The sequence below is a fragment of the Brienomyrus brachyistius genome, chromosome 7 (genome assembly GCF_023856365.1).
Source record: "Brienomyrus brachyistius isolate T26 chromosome 7, BBRACH_0.4, whole genome shotgun sequence".
Lineage (NCBI taxonomy): Eukaryota > Metazoa > Chordata > Actinopteri > Osteoglossiformes > Mormyridae > Brienomyrus > Brienomyrus brachyistius.
The window spans coordinates 663,924-687,098 of NC_064539.1; the positions used below are offsets into that span (position 1 = coordinate 663,924).

The 23,175-nt window shown below is 42.2% G+C and overlaps 2 protein-coding genes across 6 annotated transcripts in view; one reads left to right on the forward strand and one right to left on the reverse strand.

Moving 5' to 3' along the window:
• LOC125746672 (lysozyme C II-like) overlaps window positions 1-23,175 on the reverse strand; it is a 93,850-nt gene that overhangs the window by 46,472 nt on the left and 24,203 nt on the right. For 2 of the 5 annotated variants that reach the window (XM_049020967.1, XM_049020968.1), the window contains exons 1-4: window positions 21,547-21,739; window positions 21,069-21,230; window positions 20,310-20,388; window positions 19,984-20,073 (exon numbers count right to left, since the gene is read on the reverse strand). In XM_049020967.1, coding sequence (XP_048876924.1) covers window positions 20,007-20,073; window positions 20,310-20,388; window positions 21,069-21,230; window positions 21,547-21,679 — 441 coding nt within the window. In that variant the 5' untranslated portion in view covers window positions 21,680-21,739 and the 3' untranslated portion in view covers window positions 19,984-20,006. Of the gene's footprint in view, window positions 1-19,584; window positions 20,074-20,309; window positions 20,389-21,068; window positions 21,231-21,546; window positions 21,740-23,175 lie in introns of those variants that run through there. The other 3 variants (XM_049020966.1, XM_049020964.1, XM_049020965.1) reach the window with 3 other exon arrangements.
• On the forward strand, window positions 13,479-17,548 carry pdzph1 (PDZ and pleckstrin homology domains 1). The gene is made up of 6 exons (XM_049020963.1): window positions 13,479-13,565; window positions 15,000-15,157; window positions 15,297-15,339; window positions 15,683-15,869; window positions 17,064-17,199; window positions 17,413-17,548. The coding sequence occupies exons 2-6, from the start codon at window positions 15,063-15,065 to the stop codon at window positions 17,510-17,512; spliced, it is 561 nt and encodes a 186-aa protein (XP_048876920.1). The 5' UTR covers window positions 13,479-13,565; window positions 15,000-15,062; the 3' UTR covers window positions 17,513-17,548.

The window sequence follows — 23,175 nt, forward strand, 5'->3', positions numbered from 1 at the left end:
AACTGAATAATAGAATAAGACAAGTAATAAATGAAATAATATTTTTTTCCATACCATAAGTATTAATATCATTGGATATTTATTTGAGCCTTTTGTCCAAAATGATTTCCAGCTAGTGTATCATTGCACTAAATTATAAAAAGCAACAGTACCGGCACAAAGCTGGTCATTGTAGACTATTGTACACTTGTCTGGCCTTTTGAATGACATAGAGCCTCTAAATGGTTGTATGTGCATGTGTAGGTGACTGCAGGTGGAGGACCAAGAGAGGTGATCTCAAAGGAAGATCAACACCTAAGCGACTGGGGTTATGATAAACGAAGGCATAGACGCATGCGCGGTACTGTTCTTACGCGAAAATGTATACACAGCATGGAGATTTCATAATGCTGTGTCTTCTATCAGTGCAGTTTTCTAGCATCATCACAGTATGCGAATCGCTGCTACTGCGGTCATCACCGAAACGCTTTGAATTTGCCTCTGAATAAAACAAACAGCTCATACTCCAGCTGTCTTAGTAGCCTGTCTGGCTATGATCTAGACAGCAGTCACCAAGTATCAAGAAGAGTGTCCCTATCTTCTTGCTGGTTGTTCAAAGTACAGTGTTTAAAAAGGACTTATGCGTTTTGACAATGACATCACAAGCACTTTATTAGATTACACTTTATAAGCTGATTTGGGGCTTAAGGACTAAAATAGCAAGTTTAAGAAGTAGAGCAGACCTGAACACATGAACAATGCCGTTTCTTAACACTTCTTAATGCTGCAGCAATCAAAGACATTTTGTTACTTCTTAACACTTGTGTCACTGTGCAGGCAGAAGATCTGATAAGTACAGCGCATGGGTGAGTCAGCTCATCGATTAAAATATCTGCTGAATCCAGGCCAAACTAGAATACTAATATTCTCCCAAAGCAAGAGCTTATGGATTGATATCAACTTAGTCCAGGGGCTCCTGTTTGAGCGCAATTCAAAAAACGTCCTTAGTTAATTAGTGCATTTAATTGCCCATAGTGTGTGACTGGGGGCCTCGCATCCTATCTGAGATGTCCCCTGATATCAGACCTACGCTTGCTGGCTTATTGAAACCCTGTAGTAAGAGGTCATGGAAGATGCATACTGTAGATGGATGAAGGGACCTGCGGGGTAACTGAATCCCAGTTACCAAAAATTAATATTATTAAAACACGTAACTACTGAGAATTATTACTTTGCAGGATTAAAACCAGTTAGAGGTTACAGTCATATGCAAGGATTTATTTATTTTGAGAGAAACATCTCTGCTTGTGTCGCACCTTTAATTCCATCCATCCATCCATTTTCCAAACCGCTTATCCTATTGGGTCGCGGGGGGTCCGGAGCCTATCCCGGAAGCAACGGGCACGAGGCTGGGAACAACCCAGGATGGGGGGCCAGCCCATCACAGGGCACACTCACACACCATCCACTCACACATACACACCTATGGACAATTTAGCGACTCCAATTAGCCTCAGCATGTGTTTGGACTGTGGGGGGAAACCGGAGCACCCGGAGGAAACCCCATGACGACATGGGGAGAACATGCAAACTCCACACACGTGTGACCCAGGCGGAGACTTGAACCCGGGTCCCAGAGGTGTGAGGCAACAGTGCTAACCACTGCACCACCATGCCGCCCCCGCACCTTTAATTTCATATTATAAAAAAAAAACATTGTGAAAATCAAATGCTGATTTAATATGTATCCAGAGAAAACAAAACTGGTGCATTTTACATATTTTTTAGTGGGAACTCTGAAGTCAACTTGTCCAGATCAGATATTTTTGACCATGCAAATTGCTATGGTGCACAAATGTTGATTGCTTTACTGCATTTACATTTATAATGAAGGAAACATTTTAGGAACAACACTAAAAAGCATTCATTTGGGGCATTTTGCATCTTATCAGTATAATTTTAACTAATTTAGTGTATTTCTATTCAGTCTGGTTGGAGAATGGTGAATAAGCAGCTCTTTAACACTGATTAAATGAATAAAGTTGACTGCTGGTTGGGAGGAGCATAAACATGGTTTCTGTGTCGACACGACACCAAGATAAGTTACAACATTTATATCTTCACTGTTATGTAAAATTGCATGTGATATGTACTTATATTAACTGAGAAATTGTTTTGTTTGTCCTCATTGTTACAGTCTGAACAGATGTGCAGACAGTCAAGCATAAAAAAAGAATGAGCAGGAGGAAGAAGAGGATGACTAGGGGGCAGTGGAGCTCCTGCAGCAGCAGGCGTAGGAGGCATATCTATCTATCTATCTATCTATCTATCTATCTATCTATCTATCTATCTATCTATCTATCTATCTATCTATCTATCTATCTATCTATTCCAATAAAATAAGCAAGTAAATATAAATAATTTACCATTATCACATAATGATGATAAGATCTGATATCAAATGAAAACTATTTATGGATGGAAATTTATCTTGCTGCCACGTTTACAAAGAATTAATTCCTAGCACTGGTCTGTTTGGAATTATCCAAGATTATTTTTCTGTTCTTTCACAGGAAGCTACACTCCATTTATTTATGAACAGCACAACAAAGTCCTCTGTGACTGCGCCACATGTAAAAATGGCATGGCTGAAAAAGAAGAGGCGGATTCCTTCCAAATGGAATCTTCCACCGTAGAATCAGATGAAGGGGGTGAAAAAGAGGCTGACATTCTACTCAAGGAGAAACAATTCAGAAGAAACAAATATGGGGAAACATTTGAGAACAGAAGCATTTCAGCAGCTGGGAATCGAGAAAGAGGACTGGAGATTATAACCTCTGTGATGGTAAATGGCAGGAAGGTATCGAGGATAGTTTTCCGGCAATCCCAGGACTCAACATGCAGGAGGCAGGGCTATGGAACAATGGCTGTCACCACCACCAAGGTGAAGTACACCAGATGTCGTGTGAAGGTTGAAACAAAAGAAATCCTGCGTTCCAATAAATCGAAATTTGAGAGCTTTGATACCTTCACAATGCATAGAGGAAGGAGACGGAGGAACAAAGCTTCTTCTACAAAACAGTGGGAGAGATCTTCTACACCAGACAAGAACAAGCTTCCCAATGTTTACTTACCAAGCCAAAGCTGTTCAACAGGTAGCAGTAGTACAACCTATGAGAAGTACCAATTCCAGTGTGTAGAAAGAGACCATGATGTGGGGGTGGACATAGTTGGCTCAAATTACAACGAAGAAATTGATTGCTGCAAAAGTTGCTGTGATAATGATCAACTTGATGACCATCACCCTATGCTGCCAGAAGGAACTCTCAGTACATGCCCTGTGTCTGAAGTCTACACTCAAGAAAAAAATCAATCCCCAACCAGTGTGACGTGTTCCCAGGCACTCTCTGATATTCCCCCTCCCCAGGAGTTTGCGGATGGAGACCAGAGCTCCCTGGAGGATCTCACGCAGGAGATAGCTTCTTGTCACATCAGCTCTGACGATACGTTTCACAGGCAGGTGGAAATGCAGCTCCACATACCTGAGTATGAAATTAACTCCTCTAGACATTTCTCAGTACAGGACTTCTCCAGTGGGACGTCATTTCATCAACTTTCTCTATCTGAGACCTATTGGCCTTTGTTCATGGAACCCAAAATGGTCATCAGAAGGTCAAGTTTTGACAAAGATTTCATCCTAAACTATGAAGAGAAGTGTTCGGTGAGAAATAATAGCACTGGCATTCTAGAAGCCAAACCAAGAGCCTCATATTACTTAAGCAAGCAATTCAAGAGAAGAAAATCCTTTCCAGAGAGTGAAGATTCTTCTAGAAGAAGGAAGGATTACTTACCTCTTCACAGAGAATCGTTTTCCTCTGGATTCCTCTCTCCCTTTTTCATGCAGTCTCTACAGCTCCAAACAATGACATCAGCACAGGTTGATGTGGAGGATGAAGGACCATTTATATTTGAGAGACGTAAGTCCTCTGAAAGCGGCACCAGCCATATTGAGAGCAATATCCCATCTCCGCACATTTCTTCTTATAGACAAACCAGAAATCTATATTATCCCTCTAAAGTTGGCTCAAGTTATAAAAATAATGCTCAGCACTGCAAAATGTCAAATGAGAATATGGTGGCATTGAACATGACCTTTGGGGATAATGTACACATGAAAGAGCCATATCCGGATAAGCAAAGGACAGGATCTCTAGACCAGACTGATGGATTTGATGAACAGATATTAGAGGCTGAGGAGGTATTTACCGAAGAACCTATGATGAAGGATTTGCTTATAGATGTCACGCCTTCTTCTTGGAGCACATCCCAGGACCTTCTAAGTAAAGATGGCACAGTTCTATCAAAACCTCCTTGGCTGTTAGCCAACAAGAGCAGTTCACTTGTAAATAATAGAAGTAGTTCGGTGATTACAATAATAACTGGGGGTTCTGTACAATGGCATCTTCATAATGACGCTAAACCAGCAGATGTTTCAGAACTAGGAATACATCAGAACTTTTTCAGCACTGTTCATGAAAGGTCCTCAGCTTCACCAGTACCACACATGGAAGACATGGAGTACAATAATGATGCAGTTCATGAAGTCAGTCTCTTTCAATGCAGCTCGCCCCCTACTGGTACAAACTCCACTGTCCAGATCCTGTTGGAGACTCATGAAGTGGACAGTTTGTCAGCAGATGAAACCAACACCACAGCAGATATAGACAGCGGAGGCCTTGAGAGGAGAACCAGTATTAATGCAGAGAAGGAAATATCAGTGACTCAGACAGAGATAACTTGTTCCATTGTTGGCCCACGGGATAAATTATCCACAAATAACAAATCTGAGATGGGGAAAACTGATCCAGATGAGAAACAAACTTTTACAACAGGTGAGTGATGATACTGCAGTCTACTTGTTAATCAATACACATATAAAACCACTATTTCAGTCTGTCCAGTAGTGCCTCAAAACTTAAATCATTTGATAAAACCAAGTGCCTGTAATACAGAGTAATACAATTCAGGACAATGTCATTCATTCATCTTAGAAGGTACATCCTAGAACATCCTAAAAGGTACGTATCATGCGGTGCTGGTCAACCCATTAAGTGATATGGGGATCTGTCTAAGGCACCATCTTCTGAGAGGACACCAACTTTATTAGTTTCCTATTTATCTTGGAAGGAGGGCTGGTGGTAAAGCAAACCTAAGGCGCCACGAGAACTTTACCTGCTATTGATGCCACATATCCAACAACAGGAATAATGTAATTTTATGTAACATTTCTCTGTTACTCTACTAAGAATAAGCAGGTGGGCAATGGATGGATGAATGGAAGGATGGATGGATATTTGTAAATTCTCAAAGAACTTAAATGCGTTGAAGTTGAATGACCATAGTGCGCTACTTCCCAGCTTACCTGGATGGGAAGGTTGATGTGTTAGAGCACCTGAGACCCCCAGAACCTGCTCTGAAAGACGTAGAAGAAGCCCGAGACCGTTGGGTAAAGAGACGGAAACTCTTTAAGGAGAGTAATCATTGGAGCTCAGCTGGAGGAAGCTCCATCACCAGCAACATTACCGAGGAGTCAGGTACACCCCTCTCTCTCGTCATTGCCATGGAATAACCTCAAGTATCTAGGACTGTACTAAACTCGGTTTATTGTGCCCAGCCATGGGCTGGCATTCTATCCACGGTGTACCCTAGCCATGTGCCTAGGGATAAGTTGTGGGCCCCCTTAGGACTCTGACCAGAATATATGGTTAGAAGATGGATGGGAGATTTCTTTATTAATCTAAAGTGACAGACAGTTTATCCTCTATCACACCTGGGTATTGTACTGAAGTAATTTAGATTAAGTACCTTGGAAGACCTTACTCCTTATCTGTCTTACTCATTGGTCCCTTATACTGTTGATATTTCTTGAGTAGATACACATTGTGTAGTGTGACGTTGCCCGCAGATTATGAGTGCCGTTTGCGGTTTACAGTTAACTCAGAGGACACTCGCTCCGCGGACCTGAATATGCGGGATATGGAAGACAGGGGCTTCTACACGGAGACCTTCCATTCTGCATCGTGGATGTACTGTGGAGATGAGGCCCAGTCTGGTAATGACCCTGGTTGCTTCAGAAAGCGACAACGGCCTGTCACAAGTAGGTACACTCACACCTATATTTAATTACAGGGGGGTTTTGATCTGACCTATGCTCTGTGTTTGTGGAGTTTGCATCTCCCCCTGTCATGTGGGTTTCCTCCAGATACTCCAGTTTCCCCCCGTAGCCAAAAGACTAACAGAGTTGCAGTCAGGCTAACTAGCATTTCTAAACTGCAAGTATAGTATTACTGAGTGTGTGTATGTGTTTTGTGTTGGACTGGCATCCCATCCAGGGTATACTCTAGCATGTCCGCTATGCTGCCTGGCTTGATACTACCTTGGCTCTTCAGAAGAATGTGGCCACCAGATGTTCAAAATTAGACCTTTATATTCAATTACAGTTCGAGAAAGGACAGTTAGAATCAGCAAAGGGGCGGGCGAGTACCCTTGGGGATTCCGAATTCAGTTCTCCAAGCCTATCGTGGTCACAGAAGTCGACACAAGTAAGTATAAGTCAAAATGTACAAAGCAGTGTGTCCATCTTGTTTACTTGTGTGTCTCCGTAAAACTGGTAATGGGTATTATTATTATTATAAAACAAAATATCCCATTCTGTGAAGATCTAGACTTCTGGAGAAATTAGTTGATATGGTCACCAGAATATGATACCAATTGGATGGTACTGAATAATAATTATTATTAAAGCATTGTCCTTCTGGTTCTAGATGGTGCTGCAGAAGAAGCCGGGCTCCAAATAGGAGATTACGTCTTGTCTGTGAATGGGAATGATGTGAGTGGTGTACCGCACTCTGAGGCTGCTGAGTTAGCTAGAAGAGGTAAGGTAATGTAACATCTTGCTCCACACATACAGTATTATTGCTGACATCCTAAAACACTCGCACACTGCACTCTCACCACTGGGTAAAAAAAACAGTATTTACTGTATATACCGTGCAAGCAAAGAAACAAGGTGGAATTGTGTGAAACTGTGCATCACAGTTGTGATGGTCATCAGGATACCGCAACACTAGACTGTCTACTATATGAAATACCATAAATCACAATCAGTGTCCTTTGTCAGATTTGAATGAACTTGCCGGAAACTCAAAACTGGTCAACCAAAATAGAGTACACAAACTGAAGTGTAGGGTGGAGGCATTTAAGTAAGACGTACTATGTAGCACTGTATCACAAAATTGTCACAAGTTACTGATTCATTCTTTGTACTTGTATTCCCTTATCATAGTTGTATGTGATTCAAGGATTCAACAGCTGTATTGTCATTTCAACAATGAAATGTTTCTTACCTCCCTTCAGACTTAAACAACATTCAACAATAAATAACACTAGATAGCAAATAACAAATTACACAACGGTGAAGACAAATAATATACATACAAAATATATTATATTCCCACAGTATAAAAGTAATATACAGTATACAGTGTTGTGCAAAAGTCTTTTGTAGTCAAAGAAAATGTTTAATATTATTTATCTAGATCAGAGGTCGGGAACCTTTTTAAAGCAATGAGCCATTTTCTCCTAAATGTTTGACCCAAGATTTGCAATGGGTAAAGAAGGGGGATTGAGATACAATTTTTCAATGCATTTAACACAAAAATAAAAGTTCAAGTATTTACAAAAACTATTATAGAAAAACAGTTTGTTTTTGGGGTGGGGGGGCATCTCCGGTTTAAATCACTAAGACGCATAACAACGCAAAGGTGACTAACAGTACAACACTGATTAGTTCTGTAGCGATAGTCTTCACCCTCATCCCTCCTTCCATTTGGCTCTGCAGTCGTCTGCTCTCTCTGCAACTCTGTAAGCTGTAACTCTGCTGACCAAGCAGTGCAAAATGTCCTCACCACTCCGAACACAGCTGGCTATAATATGTAAATCGGGGAAAATATAATCATTTTTACGAATACCAGGGAAGGCATAGTGACAATTTACTAAAAAAAAAGTATATGAAAGAATTAGGAATCCCAATAAACGTTGAAGCGTACATCCAATTTCAGGTGCTTAAGAAAACTCCGGAAAGCACACCATTTAACCAGAGACGTAATCTCGTTTTAGCAAATGACTTTGAGGAAGATTATGGAGTTAAGACGTAACAGAAGCTTGGGACAGACTAAATAAAAAATTCCATTTTCTACATTGGTGTATTGGTTAGTTGCTACAAAAACTGGGGTAACTTTAGGAGAGGTTTAGAAATGGTTAAGCTGACACATTTTGACAGGTATAATAATCCCCCCCCCCCCCACAAAACCTTTCCCAAGCAAAAGTGACATAATGGTAAGAAGCAATTACCTATGGAATGCCATTTGGGACTTGACGTCTACTTTGACGTCTGTGTACATTTTGTGCGTTCATATCTTTGATGCACCTATGCTACTGGTTGGCATCAACATACACACCCCTTTTGACTTAGGGGCCATGCATATGCATTACGTGCCCTGTATGTTGTAGTCATGTTACGGTTAAGAGTCCTACGTTGTGATTATGTTTAGGCTACATATGTATTACGGGTCTTAAACGTAACTGTGATGTTGTATTCAGCACAGTACATTTGTTGGAGTGGTGAATCGCAGGCTTATTTAAACTGGCAGAATGGAGGAGAAGTGGCAGAGAAGAGCGGCTTCTAGATGTTTCTCTTGCCTGGTGATGAGAGTCACAGAACTGGATGCATTGGTCTGCTGATTGACTAACTGCTGAAATCTATCAGGCAAATTCTGCAGTCTCTACTGCCAATTCATTTTGAGCATTTTTGAAGAAAAGTAGAAAAAGTTTGGCTCTGACAAAGCCAAAAGCATGATCCCCCTTGCATTTTTTTTGGCTAACCCAAACCAATCACAATTAGTCAAGAGCTGTAATAGGCTCTTTTGCATATATTGCTACTGTGCTGCAGTATTAAACTATTTTAAAATGCAAAATAATTATTCCGTGATTGTATTGCTTATTTTTTCTATGTATTTTAAACAGATATAATTAAAAAAAAATTATAGTAACATTAGTTTCGCGGCAAGTAACATTAGTTTCCGCTCTTTACATGCGTGCTATTGCACACTTGAAAAAAAAGGAACGGATTGGGCAGTTAGTCAGGCATTGTCAAAAGGGCCTACCCTACACTGCCATCTAGTGATCAAGGAACATTTTTCTCTTCTTGCAATGCAGGGCTTACCCTCAAAAACTGATAAAGTGGGTAGTACCCAATTTTAAACGTCTTCCATCCATCCATCCATCCATCCATTATCCTCCGCTTAATCCGAGGTCGGGTCATGGGGGCAGCAGTCTCAGCAGGAAAACCCAGACTTCCCTCTCCCAGGCCACTTCATCCAGCTCCTCCGGGGGAATCCCGAGGTGTTCCCAGGCCAGCCGAGAGACATAGTCCCTCCAGCGTGTCCTGGGTCTTCCCCAGTTCCTCCTCCCAGTGGGACATGCCTGAAACACCTCACCAGGTAGGTGTCCAGAAGGCATCCTAAGCAGATGCCCGAGCCACCTCATCTGGCTCCTCTCAATGCGGAGGAGCAGCGGCTCTACTCTGAGTCCCTCCCGAATGACCGAACTTCTCACCCTATCTCTAAGGGACAGCCCAGCCACCCTTCAGAGGAAACTCATTTCGGTCGCTTGTATTCCCGATCTCGTTCTTTCTTTCACTACCCATAACTCATACCCATAGGAGAGGGTAGGAACGACAGATAAATCGAGAGCTTTGCCTTTTGGCTCAGCTTTCTTCACCATGACAGACCGATGCAGCGCCCGCATCACTGCTGATGCTGCACAAATCCGCCTGTCAATCTTCCGTTCCATCCTTCCCTCACTCGTGAACATGCCCCCAAGATACTTAAACTCCTCCACTTGGGGAAGGATCCCCTCCCCGATCCGGAGAGAACATTCTATCCTTTTCCAGCTGAGGACCATGGTCTCGGATTTGGAGGTGCTGCTTCCCACTCGACTGCACACTGTCCCAGTGAGAGCTGAAAGTCACGGTCTGATGAGGCCAACAGAACCACATCATTTGCAAAAAGCAGAGACCTAATCCTGAGGTCACCAAACTGGACACCTTCTAGGCTGCGCCTAGAAATTCTGTCCATTAAAGCTATGAGCAGAATCGGTGACAAAGATCAGCCCTGATGGAGTACAGCCCTCACCGGAAATGAGTCCGAATTATTGCTGCCCACGCGGACCAAGCTCTAACACCGGTCATACAGGGACTAAACCGCCCTTATAAGGAAGCCTGGCACCCCAAACTCCGAAGCATTCTCCACAGGACTCCCCGAGGGACACAGTCGAATGCCTTCTCCAAGTCCACAAAGCACATGTAGACTGGTTGGGCAAACTCCCATGAACCCTCCAAGACCCTGCTGAGAGTATAGAGCTGGTCCACTGTTCCACGGCCACGGCGAAAATCACACTGCTCCCCCTGAATCCGAAGTTCTCATCCACCCCCGGGATGAAGTTTAACCACCTCAGCGACCTCTGCCTCAGAGATAGGGGACTCCACTCCCAAGTCCCCAGACTCTGCTTCCTCATTGGAAGGCGTGTTGGTGAGATTGAGGAGATCTTCCAAGTATTCCCCCCACCGGCTCAAAACGTCCTGAGTTGAGGTCAGCAGCGTCCTATCCCCACCATAAACAGGGTTGATTTTGTACCGCTTTCCCACCCTGAGATGATGGATGGTGGACCAGAATCTCCTTGAAGCCGTCCAGAAGTAGTTTTCCATGGCCTCGCCAAACTCTTCCCATACTCAAGTTTTTGCCTCGGTGACCGCCGAAGCTGCATTCCGCTTGGCTTGTCAGTACCTGTCAGCTACCTCTGGAGTTCCACAGGCTAAAAAAGCCTAATAAGACTCTTTCTTCAGCTTGACAGCATCCCTCACCACCAGTGTCCACCAGCGGGTTTGGGGATTGCCGCCCCGACAGGCAATGACCACCTTATGGCCACAGTTCCGATCAGCCGCCTCCACAATGGAGGTGCGGAACATGGCCCATTCAGACTCAATGTCCCCCACCTTCCCCGGGACATGGGAGAAGCTCTGCCAGAGGTAGGAGTTAAAGCTCCTCCTGACAGGAGATTCCGCTAAACGTTCCCAGCAGAACCTCACTATACGCTTGGGTCTACCAGGCCTGGCCCGCTTCCTCCCCCACCAGCGGAGCCAACCCATCACCAGGTAGTGATCAGTTGACAGCTCCGCCCCTCTCTTCACCCGAGTGTCCAAGACATGTGGCCGCAAGTTTGATGACACGACTACAAAGTCGATCATTGTACCACGGCCTATGCTGTCCTGATGCCAAGTGCCCATATGGACACCCTTATGTTTGAACATGGTGTTCATTATGGAAAATAAGTGATGAGCACAGAAGTCTAATAACAAAACACCGCTCGGGTTCAGATCGAGGGGGGCATTCCTCCCAATCATGCCCATCCAGGTCAGGTCTCACTGTCATTGCCCACATGAGCATTGAAGTCTCCCAGCAGAACAAGAGAGTACCCTGGAGGAGTGCTCTCCAACACCCCTTCCAATGACTCCAAAAAGGGTGGGTACAGGTATTCTGTACTTCTGCTTGGTGCATAAGCGCGAACAACAGTCAGAACCAGTCCCCCCATCCAAACGCAAAGGAAGACTACCCTCTCATCCACTGCGGTAAAGCCCAATGTACAGGCGCCCAGCCAGGGGGCAAAAGGTATGCCCACCCCTGCCCGGGCGCCTCTCCCCGCAAGCAACTCCAGAATGGAAGAGTGTCCAACCCCCCTCAAGGAGACTGATTTCAGAGCCGAAGCTGTGCGTCGAGGTGAACCCGACTATATCGGAACTTCACAACCTCGCGCACCAACTCAGGCTCCTTCCTGTCAGAGAGGTGAGATTCCATGTCCCTAGAGCTAGCTTCTGCAGCCGAGGATCAGACCACCAGGGTCCCCGCCTTTGGCCACTGCCCAACTCGCACTGCACCTGACCCCTATGGCCCCTCCTACAGGTGGTGAGCCGATTGGCTTGTCGGTACCTGTCAACTGCCTCTGGAATCCCACAAGCTAAAAATCCCCAATAGGACTCCTTTTTCAGCTTGACGGTATCCCTCACCACCAGTGTCCACCAGCGGGTTCGGGGATTGCTGCCCCGACAGGCACCGACCACCTTATGGCCACAGTTCGGCTGTACCCGACCAGGCCCCATGGGTGCAGGCCCAGTCGCCAGGGACTCGCCATCGAGCCCAACCCCCAGGCCTGGCTTCAGGGGAGGGCTCCGGTGACCCGCATCCGGGCAAGGGAAATCGTGGATCCATTATTTTAAGACCTTCAAATTGGACGTGTTAAGACGTGTTGGCGGCTTAACACTTAAGAAATGTATGTGTTAAGACGTTATTTTTGGGCATGTTAACACGTGAAAACTTTACGTGTTAACATGGACGTCGAAGTAGACGTTAAGTCCCAAATGGCCTTCCATAACCATTAATGTATACCCAAAAATTTTTTGAGTGTCCCCAGACCGAAAAAGTTACCTAACAAATCATACTAAAAACACATAAAACCTAAAATAACAATAACATATAGTGAAAGCAGGAATTATATAATAACTCGAACCTGGGTCCCAGAGGTATGAGGCAACAGTGCTAACCACTGCAGCACCATGCCGCCCCTCTTATAATCATTATCAAGTATTATAATAAAGTACATAATTCAATGTTATTGTTTCATACAACTGGCAGCATGGTAGGTTTGTTTATACTAGAATTACAACAAGCACCTGCATGTGTGAGTAAAGACTTACGCTATGACGTTACGATGGCAACGATATCGCTAAGTGATAGGGATTCTTCAGCTGTTATAATCTTATTGCACTACCGTTGTATATGCAGTCCGTCATTGACTGAAATGTTATGTGGTTCATGACTCTATATTTATTATTGGCTAGGTGCTCAACTAATCCTAAACCTTATTTTCACTTTTCTCCTGTTTTCGTAAAACAAATATTCTTTCGGTTCGTGATAACAGGTAGTAGTTGGTCAGTCGTAAAAGTGAAGTGCCGTAAATCGACACTCTTATAGCGGGGAATACCTGTACGATAATTTTGCACAACATGAAGATCATTTTAACATTATATTCTTTGAGTGACATACAATACACAGGAGCATGAAATGTACATTATACAAAAAAAAGCATGTAGGGCAGTAAGCTGCTGAGGTGTAAATCATCAGTGGTTAATGAATGACAGTACTGACTTATCAGGGCATGATCAACATTCTTATTGCCGTGGAACATAGCAAATAAATAATATACCAAATAAAATATAATTTTCTCTCATTGTAGGACCTGACCTCCTGACGCTGACGATTGGCTCGGACATCAGCCGCTATCCAAACACGCCCAGGCCTGCATGCCGGGGTTACCTTCATAAACGTACCCAGTCCGGTTTCCTCAAGGGCTGGAGGAAAAGGTGGTTTGTTCTCAAGCATGACAGCTACCTCTACTACTACAGGCACAAGAAGGTGGGGCAGAAGCACCTGCTCCATGAGAGAGATTCTCTAACTGACTGGCTTCTGTAAATGAATAAGACTTTAACTGTATTTTATCTCACTCATGCTATATCTGAACAGCTGCAATCACATTTTAAAATGTAATTGTTCTAGTTTATTTAAAGAAAATAGACATAGCAAAAAAAAAAACTTTAAGTAATGACTTAAAGGTTCTCCATAGTTTTCAAGATAACCGTAAATTGGCTTGCGACTATCTAGGACAACACCGGGACAAACACAGTGAAAATAGCTGTCCAATTGTTCCATTAAAAGAAGGTTAACCACTGAAAAAACGTATGAATGTAGAACCCACCTCAGAAGATCTTAAGACCAAGTCCCAGAAAGGAGCCAATTTCTCTACTCTTGACAAACGTTTTTCACCATGTAGACAAACTTATAGAATAAGCCTCTAAATTTGATAAATGGAATGAAGTGATAGAAAATTCTGACCGGTAACCCTTATCCTTCTTGAGCAGGATGTGGAACACACTGCCAGAAGACATTAAAGAAGCTGTCGTTCAGCACTTTTAAAAAGCTATTAAAAACGCATCTTTTTAGACTGGCATCTTAATCAGTTTATAGTATTTTACTGTACTTCACTTTATTTTCCTACTCACATTGTGTTATTTGTTTGTGTTCTTTTACTATCTCGATCACCGTTTTGTTATAGATAGCGTTTTTGTATCCATGAAATATTATTTCCAGTTTTTACCAGCTTTTACTTATATATCATGAATTTTATTTTTTATATATTTTTTATATTTTATTGTACAGACGATCCTCTTTTTACAAATGAGATACGTTCCAAATGGCCGTTCGTAACTTGAAATGTTCGTAAGTAGTTATTCAACATCATTTTACAGGTATACGCAGGTACAAAGAACTAGGATGGTGGGAGTACGTACGCTACGCTGCTGCATGGGGGGAGTAGCGGCCAGAAGTCGTACTAGGCGGAATTGGCACGTAGATAAAAAAAATATATGTTGCGGACTGGAAACAGTAGCCCAATGAACACAATTTGGACTTACAGTCCTCTTAGTTCGTATATCTGAAAGTTTGTAAGTTGAAAGTTCGTGAGTAGAGGAGCCTCTGTATTTTATTTTTATTAATGTATATTTTATTTCTTTATATTTCATTTGTATTTGAATGTATTTTGGCAATTATTTATTTGTCTGTCTGCTTGTTTGTTTAGCTTTATTTTGCTTATTTATTTATTAGATTTATTTCATCCTTCTATAATTTCATTGACCTGTATGTTAGTTGCTTCTCTGCCTTTGCTTTTATTTTAATCTCATATGTGAAGGATTTTGAGTTGCTTGTATTCCTTGTATTAAAAGTGTTATATAAATAAAGATCATTATTATTGTGACTGCAGTAAAAATGTTCACAGAATGTTACTTCATGCAGGACGAAGGTAAGAGCAAAGCGCTGTCATTTCTGAAGTTAGAGGGAGCAGATGTGGAGCCTGACATGAGCCTGGGAAAACCACATGTTTTCAGGTGCTGCCCAGTGTCTCGAAGTCGGGTCTATTACTACTGTGCGACGTCCAACCAGGAGATGAAAAGGTAGAGAGATCTGTGTTCCTGCAGTCAAAGACATGTTTGCATGTCACCACACATCAGTACATGCCTTGGGATTTTTGGTTTTTAACTTTGCATTTTATCATTTAATAATCTGATGTTTTTTGTCTTTTGTGTGCCTAAGGTGGTTGGAGGTTATGAACAGAGCAGCCCACCCAGTACCTCAGGTATGGCAGTGACTGTCTGTAGGGGGCAGTTTGTGGCTGTGTGGGTTAGAACAATGTGCTTGGTACCAGAAGGTTGCCAGTTCAAATCTCCCGGTTGGTGGTGTGTTTTTATCTTTGGGCCCTTGAGTAAGGCCCTTAACCCCCAAATGCTCCAGAAATTGTCTGACCCTACTTTCTCAACTGTACGTCGCTTATAATGTTTGAGCATGTGCTTGTTATTGATTGTCTCCTGCCCTGTTCCTCCTGGACCAGGATTCCAGTTCACTCTGCACTGCAGAAGATGAATGTGTATAATCTTGCTATCTTGCAGTGGCTGACGTATGTCACATATGTTGTGTTACAGAAACACGTGTGGGTGGACGTCACCCGCCACAACGCCAGCCTGCCACCTCTGGCCATCAAGAAGCCTGAATGCCTGGGCCTTTTACACCAGCTGGACAAGGAAAAGGATGTCTGGGTGCAGTACTACTGTATACTAAAGGATGGCTGTCTTTATTTTTACACTGGAATTCGCTCCACCTCTGCTCAGGGTATGTCCTGGAAGATTTTCTGACAAAGACACTGAATCCTGAAATCTATCTGTAGTTTTAAAAACGAATGGGTTTTCTTCTTCTTCTTCTTATTATTATTATTATTAGTATTATTATTATTATTATTATTATTATTATTAGTATTATTAATAAGTTTCAAAGTTTTATTGTCATTTGTACAAAGTACAGTGTACACAGTACAATGAAATTCTTACTTGAATGCTTCCTTCAGAGACTAGACAATTAATTACTAAAGCAGTGCAACAGCTAATAAATGGCACTATTGACAGAATTCCCATGAGTGACCTTAAGAGTGCAGGTGTGATGAGTTTTTAAACAGCCTTTAACATGCATATTGTGTGTCAGCAATATTGCACATGTTTGTTGAACACACTGTTAGCGAATATTGCACATTATATTGCACATAATAATATACTTTATTATATTTTCAACAGATGTATGACACTTAGGAAAGGATAGGGTTCAACTGAGACTTCCATGTACAGTACTGTGTAAAAGTCTTAGGCAGGCAAAGAAAATGATGTTTAGATTATCCTCCTGTTGGTGTAAAACTATGATATTATGCCTGTCAAAGTGTGTCAGCTTAGCCATTTCAGAACCTCTGCTAAAATCATCCTAGTATTTGCAGCGACCGTCCAGTGCAGCCATGTATTGTTTGACTTGGCCACTAGCACACCTCATACAGTACAGCTAGTCAATCTGTCACTGACTTTATAAACCGATATATTTAATTATTTAATTGAGCTGTTGGTGAAATTTAACAAACTCAAGGAACAGCTGAGGTACCCCTGAGGAGAAGTTTGGGAACTGAAGCGGTGTTCATCTAGCCATCCAACTATATATCAGTAACTTTTTAGAAAAAAGAAGAAATTATTACATGGGGAGACTAGTTGCTTCTCAGAGAATTATTACATGACATGGGGAGAACATGCAAACTCCACACACATCTGACCCAGGTGGAGACTCGAACCTGGGTCCCAGAGGTGTGAGGCAACAGTGCTAACCACTGCACCACCATGCCACCCCTCATATATTTCAAATATTTAAATTACAACTTACCACTGTTTAACAGAGCACATGAATCTTTTTATTCAACATAAATAGCATCAGACACTAATTATAAGTTGGTCCTTTGTGAAGTCAGTTCTCAGCACTACTGATTTCTGCCTGCAGGGGGAATCTTCTTGCATGGATATGCTATTAGAGAGCAGCCATTGGGATCAAAGAGATCCACTATTGAGCTGAAGCCGCCATCTGAGGAGTTCAAAACTTTCTACCTGTGTGCAGAGAATGCTACGGAAAACAGAAGGTGAGTCGATTCTTTTCCTTTTGTGAACTCAAATGTACATTTAATATGATAGACAAAGAAATGTAAGCGAAAAGCAAACCTGAAAGCATTTGAATGCCAGCTGTCAGTACTCAGAAATGCACACAGCTGTCTGTAATTGTCAGTCTTTTACAGGAATCTTTGCAGAATTGTTCTTGTGAACTGATTAATTATATGAATGTGCTGCATTTATAGGTGGATTTTGGCACTGAAAGTATCAATAAGCAAATGGCTACCTTTGCATGAGGCAATTAAGGACTACATGAAATGCCCACCAGAAGAAACAAGAATGTAGATGTCACTGACTAGTGTAAATGTGTTACTTTGCTGAACAAAGATGTAGATGTCACTCTGACTAGTGTAACTGTGTTACTTTGCCAAACAAGGATGTAGATGTTACTCTGACTAGTGTAAATGTGTTACTTTGCCAAACAAGGATGTAGATGTCACTCTGACTAGTGTAAAAGTGTTACTTTGCCAAACAAGGATGTAGATGTCACTCTGACTAGTGTAAATTCGCAACTTTTCACTCAAGTGCTTATTTACCTGATGGACTTCTGTTGTTTCTTTTGATTTTGTGTCAAGGAGAAACAAAACAATATATCTATTACACACACATAGTGTACTGAAGTGATTATATACTGCAGGTACTTCATACCCCAAAGAGAATAATTTTGTGATGTTAATGTAAATATTTTATGCTAGAAAAAATATATTTACTATTTGAAGCATTTTTCTGAATGCTATAGCTGATGTGCAAAGACCTTTTTATTTTCTACACGCATGATTTAGGGCAATAAATGTCAATACAATCAATGTTATTTTTAGTAGACTAGCACATCGTTTCTCTAGCTTTTTACTTTTTTACATGCTGTTTGATGTGTTTCTCACCTGCTGAAAAGTATAGATAGAAATGGCCCATGAAACACAAGCCAGTTCACAGAGTTCCAAAGAGGCCAAGTCCAGGGGAACAGACTTGACCCAGTCCCTACGAAAACTGTACATTGTGGAGAGGTGGAGATGTCAGGTCCAGAGAGTACAAATCCAGACCCAGATTTTGATTCAACCAACCAGTTGAGCACTCTGTGACTCTGTGACTGTGACTCTTTATACTCAACTGGTTGGTTGAAACAAAATCTTGGTCTGGATTTGTACTCTCTGGACATGAAATCTACACCTCTGGTTATATCCAAGGCCAAAATTTGGACTTGGGTGGCATGGTGGTGCAGTGGTTAACACTGTTGCCTCACACCTCTGGGACCCGGGTTCGAGTCTCCACCTGGGTCACATGTGTGTGGAGTTTGCATGTTCTCCCCATGTCGTCGTGGGGTTTCCTCCGGGTACTCTGGTTTCCCCCCACAGTCCAAAGATGTGCTGAGGCTAATTGGACTTGCTAGATTGCCTGTAGGACTGCATGTGTGTGTGCCCTGCGATGGGTTGGCCCCCCATCCTAGGTTGTTCCCTACATCATGCCCATTGCTTCCGGGATAGGCTCCACAACCCAGTAGGATAAGTGGTTTGGAAAATGGATGGATGGAAAATTTGGACCCTCATCACTCATCAGGCAGCATACAGGAGGATATACATGTGGAGAAAGTCAATGGATGCGGTCACAGCAGAGTGCTGGCTGCTGGTAAAGGAGTCGTCGAGTCTGATGATCACTCTGCATGACTGTATAAAGGCCAAACAATGTGAGGTCATTGTACAGGATCAGGTGCACCTAGAGTAATAATTCATTCTGCTGAATAAGACTGGGGGCGGCATGGTGGTGCGGTGGTTAACACTGTTGCCTCACAGGCGGGCCCCCATCCTGGGTTGTTCCCTGCCTCGTGCCCATTGCTTCCAGGATAGGCTCCGGACCCCCCGCGACCCAGTAGGATAAGCGGTTTGGAAAATGGATGGATGGATGGATGAATCAGACTGTAATGGGTTATTAAACACCAAGATGAGCTACAGACCAGATCTAAAATCACTGAACCTTTATGAGATATTATGGAGTAAATTTCCACCTCATTCACAGACGAATTGGAGGCCTGTCTTCTTGAAGAACGGCCCATTATCTCACTATACACAGTTAAGAATTTGTATAGCAGAAGGAGTGAAGCTGATCTGAAGGTGACAGCTAACCCTACTTTTTAGGTGTTGATGTTAGTGTTTCTATTCTTTTGTACGTCTCCAATATGAATGTATGTCTCCATATGTATTTTAAACCCTTCGCAGCCAGATAACGTGATACATCTGCTCATTGAACTATAATTTTCTTTGCCAGTTAGTTATATTTTATAAGGAATAATTTATCATGATACTTGAAACAATGCAACTAGATTAAAGAGCATGTGAAGTAAATGAAGGGACATGTTAAACGAATTGTTCAATATGCTGTTTTATTGTTTTTAATGAAGCCAACACAAAGCTGAAGTTTTTCCAGTAAGATTAACATTATATGTATATATACTATTAAAAGGCAATGAGGTGGCAAGAAAAAGGTTGTAGAGTTTCAAAAATTGTTTGAAAGTCATTCTTCAGCATGGGATGAATATTCATGTATTCTTGATTGCTGTTGCTAGGTTACACACCGTGGCTTACTACTGCCACCTCCTGGGTAAACATATAACTTCTCCCTTAATTGATCTGTTTTTGTTCAAAGCGACTGTTAAAATATAGCACGTTTAGGAAAGTTTAATCATTTTCATTTGTGGTGTCCCCACATGTGGCTGGAAGCAAAGCTTCATCATGAATATCGGCAAGTAGTCCCATGGCAGGCATGTTCTGGCTCCTGGGCATTTGATTCAGACCCCACAGCCTGCAGTGTACTGACTCAGGTCGCGACCCTGGCAGCGATTCCGCCAGGCCACCCTGATGGCCAATATGACACAAATTAGCAAAGGAATGACGGGACATTATGCAGAAGTTTGTCACAACAGTAACGATACTACAAGTTCTGTTAGTGTGGCATAAGAACCTCACTATGTTACTCGAGTATGTGACAAAACCTGAAACAAGTATACAATGAGAACGACTCCATATCCATATAATTATAGACAGAAAAGTGAGTATTGTTCCACTGGGTGTGTTAATCATTTAGCTCTTACCAGGCTGCCATCCCATTGGGGTCGCTGACCACACGCTTGGCACACTTGATGGCAACGTCAATGTTGTCAGTCAGCAGTTCTGCAGGAGAATGACCAGGGGACCATGTTGCCAGTCAGGTCTTTGAAGGTGTAATGTACACATGCATCTTTAATTATTCAGCAGACAATCCAAAGCAACATATATTTGAGAAAGCAACCGGCCCCTAAAGTAACTGGGAATAAGGGCCTTGCACAAGAGTGGTGAAATCACTCTACCATCCTCATGATTTGAACCAGTGACCTTCCAAACTCAGCATCCTAACCTGCTGAGACAGACACTGGCCAATGCACTTTACTCAAATAGTTTCATACTATTCACACCCAAGATATAAGAAAATACAGGTTTTCTCACACTTATGAATAACAAGAGTCACATAGGTTACATGGAAAGAGTCACATGGATACATGGAAATTTTAAGTTCACTAAAATAATAAGCCTGTTAATTCAAAACACTCGTCTTTCATGGAGCCCAGCTTGTCAGCTGCTCCGTTATTTATTATTTATTGGTTGGCATTGATTATTCCATCGTGCTTTTGATATTAAGTTTTACATTGATCTCAGGCAGAATGGGGTACGACAGACTACAGGTTCGTCTGTGACTGTTCTGGGTATATGGCTGCAAAATCCATGGATGAAAAGATGCATGGATGGATGGATGAATGAATGAATGACATACCACCCTTCTAATCCTACTACACATGATGAATGTCTTTACTTACGGCTACAGTTGATGCCACAGGCATTCTTGGCACGAGGAGTCTTGAAGTCGTTGCACCACCAGCGACTGTTAATCTGGAAAATGCCATAATCCGTTGATCCATCAGAGTTTTGGTTGGTGGCTGCAGTGTTGTAACTTGACTCCCAACTGGACAAACAAACCCCTGGGAAATGGCAGCACAAATAATATTTTGTAAATAATAGTTAAAAACTAGCAATTGATCTGTAATACCCTCAACAGAATAAGTTGGTGAACAGGTTGATAGATGCTTCTCAAAGATTTTTCAGCCGTAGACAACTTACTAATATGGAATCATCCCCTTTATACAGCACTTTGGAAATACATACATTCATCTCTACATCCATTTTGCATAACTAATGACCAATGCATGGCCTTGATGACCTTCAAGATTGTTTCAAGAAGCACAAGTGAAGGCAGTGGAACCTTGTGACAGGATGATGTGAAACTGTTAGACTTACAGTTAGGCAGGCTGTACCCACGGTACCCATCCAAACCTGAAGCCTTGAGTTTCCGTGCCAATTCACATCGCTCAAAAACCTTAGCACTTGCTGTTGCTAGCAGGACAGAAACGAAGAGTGCAAACACTTTCATTTTGAGAAGTGAGGAGACATCCAAATTGGTCGACTTACTGTAAACCACCTTTTATGTAATCCTACAATTTAAGGGGAGGGTTCTATTGTTGGGTGGGCAAAGTTTATAATTATGAAAGTGAAATGAGGAACATGTTAGTTCCTTGTACTGTTCTTACGCAATGGTTGTAAATAAGTGAAGGTTGATGGTGTCATAGGCCTAGAATTACAAAAACATACAATTAGGGAAAGTTACTTTGCAATTTGTATTTTTCAAACCAAAGTAATGAACCCTCCAAATGCCCAAGAACTGATGCGAGACTTTTGAAAGTGATGGACTTACAGGCACAATGACTTTTGCTCAATACCGCACACATTTAGAGGAACTTAATTAGCATCAGAGGAAGGAAATACTCAGAGCACCTCCTAGCCAAGTATGACAAGTCAGCTGTGCAAGCGTACTCTCTGTTTTATCCAGTTTAAAAATTAGCAGTTAGAAAGGTAAATGATATTTCAGTACCAGGTTGCCACACACCTGTGTAGAGTTTGTGTTCTCTCCCTGACACATGGGGTTGCACCCATTCCATCACAGCTACATACACAAAGATTACTGAGACTCTGGACAGGATGGCTAAGAGATTCACATGAAACAAGGATAGAGGAAGGAATAGGAACCATTTACAAATGGGTGGATTGTTCAAAATGGGAGGGAGGACACCAACTGTAAAGATGGACAAGAACAGGACTAATTGTTGTCAGAACAAATGCTCAAACACAGCAAATGAGAAACAGCTGGAACAAATCAGCCAGTAATAAGGTATGACCATCTGACACGTGGTTCTAGTCAACATTTAATCATGTTTATTATACAGACGGCAAGACTGCATGTAATAAGCACGATTGTAAGATTCACTCTTCTCACTGGATGGATGTGGTCACCTCTGCTTCACTGAAATCCTTCATTTACTGTATGAAGAAAATCAATTTAAAATGCAAAAGGCTAAAAGCTTTGTGGGGGTAATCATCTCACTGCAGTGTGCTTCAGACTGCACAGCCTTCAATGTATGAGCTCAGGTGGTGACCACGGCAATTTGAGTTCCAGCCATTCCTGATGATCAAAATGACACATCAGCAAGAGATCCCAGAACAGTAGTAAACATGCAAAACCCTTTCCTCATCAGGAGCAGAATTTGGCAGCTCAGCTGACATGAACTGGCAGAATCCATATAAAAGGCTGTTACCTAGATTTAGCTAGACTTCATGCTAACCAGACAGGGACTGTATGCCTTTTTACCAAGCAGCCATGCCATTGGGTCTGCCACATGTTTGGCACACTGACAACAGACAATAGTTCCGCAAAACAATAACCAAAGACAGTTATGTTGCACATTTGAAAGCACAGTACCAATGAAGAAATCCCAAAACCTTCCCTTCTCATGTAAACTCACTATTAAAACCTAGCTGGTTGACACTGAGATCATGAGCTTTCACTATTGCTCATAATGAGGCTTCTACTCA

What these genes read in the sequence shown, in the direction of transcription:
- pdzph1 (XM_049020963.1), top strand. Translation starts at nt 15,063, where the DNA reads ATGAGCCTGGGAAAACCACATGTTTTCAGGTGCTGCCCAGTGTCTCGA. An exon ending in TCCAACCAGGAGATGAAAAG is followed by an intron (nt 15,158 to 15,296) that starts GTAGAGAGATCT and finishes TGTGTGCCTAAG; the next exon opens with GTGGTTGGAGGTTATGAACA. An exon ending in CAGCCCACCCAGTACCTCAG is followed by an intron (nt 15,340 to 15,682) that starts GTATGGCAGTGA and finishes GTTGTGTTACAG; the next exon opens with AAACACGTGTGGGTGGACGT.